We start from the raw sequence: 11,567 nt of genomic DNA, 5'->3' as shown, positions 1-11,567 counted from the left end.
GTTACAGAAATGGAAATGATGTGAATATAAAATTTAGTCTTATTTTCTAACAAAGCAAAATGAACTTCAGGCTAATAAACATAATTTTTAAAGAACATAAATTAATTTTATTTAAAGACAAAAACTTGAGAGTTGGTTATTTTTTACTCCCACTATACACATTAAACTGTTTATAAGGCTAACTACCTAAAGAAAATATGAATAATTTATTATTTAACCATATGTTAGTATGAATACCTATTAAGAGTCAATAGACTTTCGTGATTTGTATTTTGAATCTTAATAGAAGCATATCATAGAAAATGCAATAGGTGTTAAGAGTATACAGTGAAAAATACATCTCCCTCTGAACCCCTGTGCCCTAGCCATCTTACTTGCCCTCTTCCTAGAAACAGCCACTCTTTCCAGTTTCTTATGCATCTTTCCAGACACATGGATATTTGGGCATATGGGATGAAACAAGGCTCCTCTGCGCAGGGCATGGAGAGGACTGGACTTCCTCAACATGTGGTCAAGACAAACACATTAGAAATCTATATCTGAGCCAACCACGTCTGAGTTAAAAGAATAATACAATGGCAGCGGGCATCTTAGTAATTTGTGACACAAATGCCATCAATGTCCATTTCAACAGATAGGATTTCTTGGTTAAAAAAAAAGTCTATAATGCATTTATTCAATAAATACTTATGAAGGGGTATTATGTATCAGTACAAATTTGCAATAAATGACGCTTATGGAATCTAGATTTTATGGACAATTTGTCAGACTTAAATAACTATACAATTTCATAAGTGATGATTACCATTTATACTTTATGTGAACACGATCTGGTATACTTTTAGTTCATTTTCAATTATTTTTCACCATTAAAAATAAAACAAATTTAAATTCTATTTTAAAATATAATTTATTGAACACCATAATGAATTCAATACATTATAAAATTGTTTTTCTTGTCAGTATTGGCACATAATGAAGTTTTAAAGCATTGCTAAATTAACACTTGAAAAAATTTTAAATTTTAAATCTGTTCCATAAAAAAAATAAAGACCAGTAGTGTTATAAAACTATTAATTTGCACCAACTTACATATCAAAGTGTTAAAAAAAGAATTCCACACTCAAACCATCATCTAAGAAGTAAAAATTCAATCATATGCATTTTTAAAAACGTTCTCATTTGAACAAAATACAACAGAAGATATAAAATAGGCAAAAACTTTACAATGATTTGTCCTACTGGGAAATTTTACAGGCTAAGCAGATAAACTTTAGATATAAAAAAAAAAAATCCATACTCCAAAGGAATAGAAGTTGTTTACAGTATTTTTTATGTAATTTTCTAATCAAAGAAACATGACATTAAATATTCTACATTTTTTCCCTCTTTGTTGCCTCTTAATTGACAATAATGAGGACTATTCTAAAAATTTAGTTTAAAAATACTTTTTCCACCAATGAACATTTTCATAGATGCAAAGGCTGTCCTTAAGTAAGGGAACATTAAACAAGGAAATTTATATATATGGTCTTCACTATAATATGGCCTGTTTATTACTCTGTCAATCATTTTTACTCTGAAATTTTAGTAACCCAAACGATGAGTACTGCACAATTTCTTTCAAATTCCAAAAGGCTGAGTAATTGATTTAGGTCACTGGAATTTACAGAGTATCTTTCTTCCAGGAAGCAAAAAGGTACTTATATTCAGTATTTTGGTTTTATTTATATTGCCCTCTCCATCCCCCTTTAGAATTGTCCTCTGAGATAAATAGAGCACTGAAAATAAAAAGTTTAAAACTGTAGAATTGGTTATTTGGCATCATCTTGAATAAATTCAACTTTTTTCCTTATTAATGGGAAAATATAAAACCTTTCAAACCAGTGCATTCTACTGGTCTGAAATGCAATTCCTGTGTTTTTGAAATCTCATTGGTGGAGATCAGCCTGAAATTCTAGAAATCAAGCCTAACTAAAATTAGTTCAAATGTCTTTAGTCAAAAAAACAAAAAAACAACTGTTTGCTTATAGGTATGGCAGAAATCAAAAGAGCAAAGAAAAACTAGAAAGTTCATTTGTATTTACTCTAAATTTTCATTTCACCAAAATCTCTACGGACATGAAACTAAAATCTATACATGCCAACAGAATTCTCTTCCTTCAAAAGTAAATCACAGATTCTACAAAAGTATTGCTAATCTAAAAAAATCTACAAAAACATAATGTATTAGAATATCAAGGTCTTTCACCATTAACCTCACATTTATCTTTGCTGGTCTAAATTAAAGTAAAAATCACCTACCCTACAATTTGAGATATTACTTTGTTTGATACGCTACAAAATGTTCACAGGGAAGATCTAAAAAGTATTTTTTTTTCTTGCAATATATCTCACTGTTGTAAAGACATGTTCAGGAAAAAACCAACTCTCTTTCCCGACAAGTTATAGGTGGTGGGAAGATGAGAGAGGAAGAAAGGACACGCGTGGCCTTTTAAGGAGCAATTTTCATCTCTCATCCTTCCTTAATTTTGATTTCCAAAATAAAATATTTCCAGCTAGGTTGCTAGAGAGGGTCTTAGAATACAACATAAAGTTGACATCGAGAATGGAGAAACTTGGGAGAATTTCACTCTGTTTCTTATTTTTATTAATCAATAGGATCTCAATAGCAAACTAGAACAAAGTTTTACTTCTTTGATAACTTACAGTTGGATAAAGTTGAATTTGTATCAAATAACTAAGATTTCAGATTTCTAGATGTAAAATGCTCTTCATAAAATGTGGTTGAGGCTTTAAAGTATCAGAAAGTTGGGATGAGTACAGATAATTTTACTAAAAAAGCTCTATTTTGGCAAATATCTTATTGATATTATAAATGAAAATATAGCTGGAGCTTTAAAATGGCACTTAATCTGTTCTATCAGAGTCTGCCAAATAAATTAGATTCTTTGGAAAAAATTCAAACTTGATATTATGTAGGCAAAATTAACTCTTACTTGTCAGATACTTACCTGTCATATTGCCATAAACCAAAGGACCCATAAGTATACTAAGTGGAAAGAGGGGCTCATTGTCAAGGGAGCTGCTCTACCTACAGTTTACTCAGCAAAAATTAATTAAACAAAAGCAACTAATTGCCTCAAATGTTAAATTTACTTCAAACATAAATGCTTTAAAAAGCATTAGCTTTATCTTTTAATCAGAGAAATGGTCTTAGGATGAAAGATCAGACTTGTTCACAATCTTGTACATTACTTGCAGGGAAATGCAAAATCCTGTTGTTGCAGTCACTCATCATTTGGGAATTTTTAAAAAATGTTTATTTATTTTTAAGAGAGAGAGACAGAGACAGAGCACAAGTGGAGGAGGGGGAGAGAGAGAGGGAGACACAGAAACTGAAGCAGGCTCCAGGATCTGAGCAGTCAGCACAGAGCCAGACACGGAGCTTGAAACATGAAACGTGAGATCATGACTTGAGCTGAAGTGGACGCTCAACTGACTGAGCCACCCAGGCACCCCTGGGAATTTCTTAAAGAAAATAAAAGACAGTAGAAAGATACTTTGACTTCTGACTCCCAGGATAATGTTCAAGGCCACATTTGAGATTTGGCAAAGAATGAGAAAGATATTTTTCAAGTTGGAAGGTACCACCAGGTACCAGAGTGATTAATTGGTCTAAATTACTCATTTTGCAGATGAGAAAACTGAGATACAAGGGTTTTAAGCTAAGACAATTTACTCAAATTCTTTTATTGTCATTAAATTGAGACTAACCCAGCCTCCTGTCTTTTGTCTCCAATTCTTGCCTCTGGAGCACACTTTGTATATTAGTAAGTCATCCTCCATCAAAATATTAAAAAATTAACAGTGCTTTCCTATGGGGAAAGGAGTGGGAATTAGGGGAAAAAAAGGTGGTGGATGAGGGGGTAAGAAGAGATGGTTAGGGATGTTATACTCACACAATGAGCCATATGTGTTAACATAAAAGTTGACTAAAAAATATTTTACAAAATGTCAAGCCTTACCACCAAAAGAACCAAATTCCAGAGGTAAGAAATACCATGGTGAAATTGAATGTTAGTGTAGAAATTTAAGCTACCTCTTCAAGAAAAACAGACCACTGAAAACTGAAGACTAGTTCTATATATTATGTTTCTTTATATCTGGAAAAATATTTTAATATAATACATAGGCAGACTAAAGTAATTCAGATTTTCAAGTTTAAAAAAAGACTGGGATTTTTAAAAAAACCTTATGCTACAAAAATACGCATTTATAGATAATCCCAAATCCTATTTTTCTAACCACTGCAGTGAAAAGATCCAAAATTTCATCGCTGAACTGCCTTCTAGCATGATCTTAAGCAGTTATTTCTATACAGCATAAAGTTTTATGTAATTCTTTACAGTAAAATCTGTTCATAAACACACCTTGACAGAAATACTTTTATCTATCATTAAGAGTTGAAAGAAACAGATTTTAGTAGAGGGGTGGGTCAAGACAGTTTTTTAGAAAAATATACTGTGTATAATAGATCTTGAAAATTACACAGACCATACGCTTTTATTTAATGTGAAGGCACAACTTTAACATAGTTAAAAGCAAATGTATTTCAACTATTTGATGTAATTATCAGTACCAGCTCTTTAAAAATATATATTTGCAAGCATATCATTGAAGCTTCTTTCAGACTGTCAATTCAAAAATCAATTTCAAAAGTCAAACTCTATTTGTAGAAAATCAATTGACAGGTCTACAAAATATTATTGTTGGACATTCTGTTCGCCAGCAGCCACAGGGCTTTCTTCATTTGTTGCATAGTCCAGGTGGCCCATCACCTAGGCACAAATAAAACAAGTTAGGAAATGCAAATTTTCAATTTGCCCTCAATATTCACTAATTTGGCAAAAGGATTCCCACTTTTTAAAAAGGACACAGAGTACTCCCTGGGACTGAGCACTCCTTTTGGAGCAATGTAGTGGCTCAACATCCATGCTATAAGAATAAGATCAGGGTGACAGAGAAAGCCTCATCATTTGACTCAGAGCCAACCTGATGAACTCTTTCTTTAGATCTTCTACTATTTCCATTTCCCAATATGAATTGCCCTTCATGGCAATGGGAACTCTACCACAAAAGGAAGATATTCCCGATGCTTAATCTAGGACACTATTCCAGGCAGTGTTCACTCCTAAAGGTAAAAAAACTAAAAATGACCCCACAAGTCACTTTGAGAATACCTGCTGGTTTGGGGACAGTGTAACTTGGTTGATGCCTTGAACTGACTGTAAGACAATTTAAGAATGATACTTGAGGGGTGCCTGGGTGGCTCACTTGGTTAAGCATCTGACTTCGGCTCCAGTCGTGATCTCACAGTTCATGAGTTCGAGCCCTGCATTGGGCTCTGTGCTGACAGCTTGAAGTCTGGAGCCTGCTTCAGATTCTGTGTCTGCCTCCCTCTCTGCCCCTCCCCCACTCGCACTCTGTGTGCCTCTCTCCCTCAAAAATAAATAAAACACTAAAAAAAAAGAATGATACATGAAATTATGGAAACATTGTATGACAAACATTTCTACTAAAAACAAATATACTGAGGTACTTAAAAGGTCAAATGAGTATCTGAAAATAAAATCAAGACTACATTTGCTATACACTACTTTAGAGGAATTACCAGTTAAACTTTTCTCAAACGATCACTTCAGCTATGCTCCATATTCCTAAATAAATCTTTTCATATTTGGGAATGAAGGAAGAAGAAACTGCTTACATGTTTTCAGTTTCTTCTTCAGATAAACTTGCTTAAAAATAGAAAGAAAGTACCTACTGTCTTTGCGAAGATTGTCAAAGATTTTTAGATTAGTGATTAATTTTCAGTATTGTGATGCATATTTTCCCTTCTTTATCAAGAATTAGAAGAAAGACCAGCAAGATAAATGTTCCTATTTTTGTAAAAGGATTCTAAAAGCTTCAGTGTTTTTTGGAAAAGGAAGCAGAAGGTGGAGTCATTTCCAAACGGGGTCTCTGAACTTGCCAAACAAGAAGAACACAACATGAGCTGAAGCTTCTGCTGACAATTGTCTCAAGTAACAGAGACAACTTATAAAACCCAAACCTGCCAGTACTCTACAAGTCATTTCAAGGCCAAAGCAGTTTTGAGGTCCTTTATTTGCCAAAGATATTCCCTACATTAAGATAGTTACATGTTCGTAGCACTTCGAGGGGGGGAAGGTCCAATCAAATAAGGTTAACATATTTACCAAACATTTCACTAGATGAAACATAAGATGAAGTTGTTGAACTGTTGATTTTAGTCATAATTCAAATGAGGGACAGAAAGGAGAAGCATGTAAGATATATTTAGGCTCCTTTTCTTCTAGCAATTTAGAAGCTCTGAGGATAAGAGGTTGGAGCTGTGGGGAAAGAGAACTAAGTGGCCTCAGCAGAATGGGTGCTGGGGAAATCCTCTTTCTTCCCCAAGACCTGCTTACCCTGGCAATTGTACCCTAATGACAGCCTATACTCCCGACGTTACCACACACCTCTTCTTTCCTAAACCTCAGTTACCTCACTGGCACTATAATCTAATTCCTAACTACATAAGCAATGTATTAGATTAAAAGAAAAACTTTCAAAATCAACTTATTAAGAAGTAAACATCTGTACTCTTTACTTACTTTTCTTTACCGACTTTTCAATGAAAGCAAAGCAATATAGAAACATAAAGCATGACCTTGAAATAGGTTTGTATGTATGTATGTACGTATTTATTTATTTATTTTAATGTGTATTTCTTTTTGAGAGAGACAGAGCGCAAGTAGGGGAGGAGCAGAGAGAGTGAGGGAAACACAGAATCCAAAGCAGGCTCCAGGCTCTGAGCTGTCAGCAAAGAGCCTGATAATGGGGCTTGAACTTACAAACCGTGAGATCATGACCCAAGCCAAAGCCAGATGCTTAACTGACTGAGCTACCCAGGTCCCCCAGATAGGTTTTTATTTTTAAAAAACTTTGGGGGGGTGCACCTGGGTGGCTCAGTCGATTGGGCATCTGACTTCAGCTCAGGTCATGATCTTGCGGTTCGTGGGTTTAAGCCCTGCGTTAGGCTCTGTGCTGACAGCTCGGAGCCCGGAGCCTGCTTCAGATTCTGTCTCTGTCTCTCTGCCCCTCCCCTGTTCGTGCTCACTCATGCTCTCTCTCAAATATAAAATAAAAAACATAAAAAAAAAATTTTTTTTTTTAATTTTTTTATGTAGGCTTCACACCCAGTGAGGAGTCCAGTGTGGGACCTGAACTCATGACCCTGAGATCAAGACCTGAGCTGAGATCAAGTTGGATGTCTAACCAACTGAACCACCCAGGCACCAAAAAATAGGTTTTTAAAAATATAACAAAAATTAATATAGATAATAAAATTAACTGGCAAAATTGGTATAGTTCTTCATAATATTTGTAAATAAGCAAGGTCAATTTGGAAAGATGTCCTCTGAAATTGGGTCAGCTTACCTGGCATTTACTGATAGTTCTGCCTATCTATAAGTGAACTGGACTCCAGAAACAGTCTAATAAAACTATCATTAAAGGGGGAGAGGTAACCGGAGAGTTGTTGATACTAAAGCAGTGTTGTTCTAAGTATCTCTGTATTCGGACTTGTCAGTTACAGCTTGTGACTTCTAAAAATAATTAGAAGCACTAGTGACATTTAACAGAGACAAACCCACTGTTTACTGGATATCAACAAACCGAACACTTACTTCCTATCCAGAGTAAAAGAGCCCATTGGAGATTGCTGCATAACTCTAACTCCACTGATTTAGAAACAAACAAAAAAAATCCCCTAAAATGATGATTTCTTTTAGTTGTTCTTTATGCCAAAGTAATTATGCCACTGCTTGATTTTTCTCTCTAGAGAAAAAAACACCTTTATTTATTCTACACTAATTAGAACTTAAGACTTTGAGTACAATCACATGGAATTGAATACTGTAACTCTTGAAGCATTCATGAGTTGAAGCATTAAAAAAAAAGCTGAAGTATTTTCTTGAAGCATTCAAGAAAAAAGTTCATAGTAAATAATAGTGTAAGTGGCTTTGAATTATAGGAAAATAATATACAATTAAGATCTCCAAATTAGTAATATTTTAGTGAAATCCTATAGAAATGTTACTTCTTTTGATCAGAAAAATTAATGGAAAGGGCTGAAAGACTCTAAGTAAAATACTAAAGTACTTCCATGAAGTCTCAGTTTTAGAAATAAATGGAGTATAATTTCCCCTTTGGAAAAAAGTATAAAAAGGCTAACCATGACATTTAAAAAATCTCCAGTGCACATATGTAGATCTTGAGAAACTTAACAGAAGAGCATGGGAGAGGGGAAGGGGAAAAAAAGTTAGAGGGACAGAGAAAAACCATAAGAGACTCTTAAATACAGAGAACAAACTGAGGGTTGATGGGGGGTGGGTGAGAGGGGAAAGTGGGTGATGGGCACTGAAGGAGGGCACTTGTTGGGGTGAGCACTGGGTGTTGTATGTAAGCCAATTTGACAGTAAATCATATATTAAAAAAAAAAAATCCCCAGTGCAAAGGCCTGCTTTTTACCACCACTATTCTTTTTTTTTTTAATTTTTAAAAATGTTTATTCACTTTTGAGAGAGAGAGAGAGAGGGACAGAGACAGAGACAGCATGAGCAGGGGAGGGGCAGAGAGAGAGGAAGACAGAATCTGAAGCAGGCGCCAGGCTCTGAGCTGTCAGCACAGAACCCAACACAGGGCTTGAACTCACAAACCATGAGGTCATGATCTGAGCTGAAGTCAGATGCTTAACAGACTGAGCCATCCAGGTGCCCTGATTTACCACCACTATTCTTGAACCCACTCTAGTATCAGGTATTGGAATGAACTAAATGATTAATAGCATAAACAAGTATGTCACCACCTTAGATTCTGGCTTTATTTTATATTACCCATTTTGTATTTGCTTATGTCACAAAGTAGCAAAAACTGTTGGCACTTGCAAAAAGAAATGATTACATATAAAGACTGTAAAGATACTAGTCTAATTTAACGTTTAAAAGTGTCTCACTTTTAAACACAACAAACTTATAATAATTTTGGCAATTTTATGAGGGCTGCTAAAACACAAACTTACACACATACACACAAAAGTGACTAAAGGTCAGTGGATTAAGGACTGAACATTACAGATGCTTTGCATGAAGAATTTCAATAACACTAATGGAGAATTTATAGTGTATAAAATACTGTTATCAGCAGTGTGGGTTCCTAATACCTTTGAGATAATAACTAACTGAGGAAGGTATACATAAATATCTACACTGTGAAGCAAATATTAATAAGTATTTAAAATACAAAATCCACAAAAAATATGGGGAAAGGTGAATCTAATTTCAAGTGGAGAACTCTTGGGTATCTGCTTGGAGAAGGAAGATTTTGAGCTGGGAATACTATAAGAGATATTCTGGAAACCATCTGGCAATGCTATGAAAATAATGGAAGCAGAGTGAGAGAAGGGAAAAGGTTATGACACTGCTAGCCTGAGAGATGAACCAGGAACTACCTGAGGGTTGATTTCAGGGCTGACCCTCAGGTGTGTCTTACACTGGGTCAATACCTTGCCTCCCTCTGTTTTACCAGACTTTTTGAGGTTCCAGGTTGTACTTTCAAAGCCTCTGCCTAGCCTTACCTGATCTCATCCACTTGCCTACCAAGCCCTGGGCTAACCCACCACTATGGATTAGATTTTCCCACCTGCCTGTAGATCCAACCTCATTTCATGGATGAGGAGACAGTCATAAGAGATGACGTGACTTGGCAGAACTGATTCCAAGGCCTATAATATACTGTTTCCCACAAATGTCAACATTCAAGCTAAATTAATTTTGAGTTTAGCTACATTTTTTTTTAAAAAAAAGGAAACTGCTGTGTGTATATATATATATACACACACACATATATATACATATATATATACATACATATATATATATATTAAAAAAATTTTTTTTAAATGTTTATTTATTTTTGAGGGACAGAGAGAGGCAGCGCGCAAGCGGGGAAGGGGCAGAGAGAGAGGGAGACACAGAATCCAAAGCAGGCTCCAGGCTCCGAACTGTCAGCACAGAGCCCGAAGCGGGGCTCAAACCCACGAGCTGTGAGATCGTGACCTGAACCAAAGTCAGACGCTTAACCAACTGAGCCACCCAGGTGCCCCTGAACTGCTGTATATTTTAAAGTTTATTTATTTTGAGAGAGAGAGAGAGAGAGAGCGAGTGAGCGAGCGAGAGAGTGAGAGAGAGACAGCAGGAGGAGCAGACAGAGAGGGAGGGAAAAGAGAATCCCAAGCAGGTTCCACACTGTAAATGCAGAGTCCAATGTGGGGTTTGAACTCATGAACCATGAAATCACAACCTGAGCCAAACCAAGAGTCAGACACCTAACTGACTGAGCCACCCAGGTGCCCCTAATTTTAAGTTTAAAGGCTGGACAAAAGTAGTAAGACATTTTCTTTTTCACAATGGGGATAACTTTGTGAAGGCATTATATTCTATAAGTTTCAAAAATGCTGGTTTTCTAAAAAAATAGATTCTCTCCTGGCAGCAGTCTGTAATATTCTGCAACCAGCTTGCCTAAAATTTCAGCATGTGCCTTTTCTTCATATTTTAAAGTCTAGTGTACAGTGGGAAAATGACCACATTTAACAGATTTCTTTTTCCTCTGAGGCTTGTGATGGCTATCAAATCTTTTTGCAAACTGAGTTAAACGAACTAGATTTAACAAACACCTTAAGTTTTAATATTCAAACTGGGAAAATAGAAATCTAGTTAATGAACTGAAAAGTAACAGCCAAGCAACAAATAAACCAAAACAGAAAACCCAATTCCTATAAATAATAGCAGCAAATACACAGTGTTTATGATATGCCAGGCCCTATTCTAGGCAATGTGCATATTTGACAACAACCAACCCTCTGAAATAGGATGATTATTATTCTTTTTTACACTGGAGGAAACTGAGGCACCAAGAAGCTAAGTAATTTGTCTTAGGCCATGTAGCTAATAATGAACAAAATCAGAGTTCAAATTTCGGTAATCTGGTACCAGACTCCACACTTTTATTACTATGTGCTATTTTATATTCTGAATATCTTTACTTAATAGAATGATGACATCACACTCCAAAAGTGAGAAGTGTATAACCAAAGTTGTCTTACTCTTTTTTTTCTCTTAATCTTTTTTCTTTAAAAAAAATTTTTGTTTAAGTTTATTTTTAAGAGAGAGAGAGAGAGAGAGAGAGAGACGTTAAGTGTGAGGAGGGCAGGGGCAGAGACAGAGGGGGACAGAGGATCTGAAGCAGGCTCTCTGCTGACAGCAGAGAGCCCGATGTGGGCTCGAACTCACAAACTGTAAGATCATGACCTGAGCTGAAGGCAGATGCTTAACCAACTGAGCCATCCAGGCACCCTTTTTTCTTTTTTAATATAGTTAAACTGTAAAACAAAGTTCACAAGCTGCCTCCCTGTCCACCCCTCTCCACCCCTGCAAATTTGTTTT

At 35.6% G+C, this 11,567-nt stretch overlaps 1 protein-coding gene across 1 annotated transcript in view; it reads right to left on the bottom strand.

Moving 5' to 3' along the window:
• Nucleotides 1-891: 891 nt before the first annotated feature.
• The window catches only part of SPPL2A (signal peptide peptidase like 2A), a 55,549-nt gene continuing 44,873 nt past the window's right edge, over nt 892-11,567 (bottom strand). The window contains exon 15 of the mRNA XM_027067240.2: nt 892-4,841. Coding sequence (XP_026923041.1) covers nt 4,767-4,841 — 75 coding nt within the window. The 3' untranslated portion in view covers nt 892-4,766. The remainder of the gene's footprint in view (nt 4,842-11,567) is intronic.

The sequence above is a fragment of the Acinonyx jubatus genome, chromosome B3 (genome assembly GCF_027475565.1).
Source record: "Acinonyx jubatus isolate Ajub_Pintada_27869175 chromosome B3, VMU_Ajub_asm_v1.0, whole genome shotgun sequence".
Taxonomy (NCBI): domain Eukaryota; kingdom Metazoa; phylum Chordata; class Mammalia; order Carnivora; family Felidae; genus Acinonyx; species Acinonyx jubatus.
This window is presented reverse-complemented; position numbering and strand designations above follow the sequence as displayed.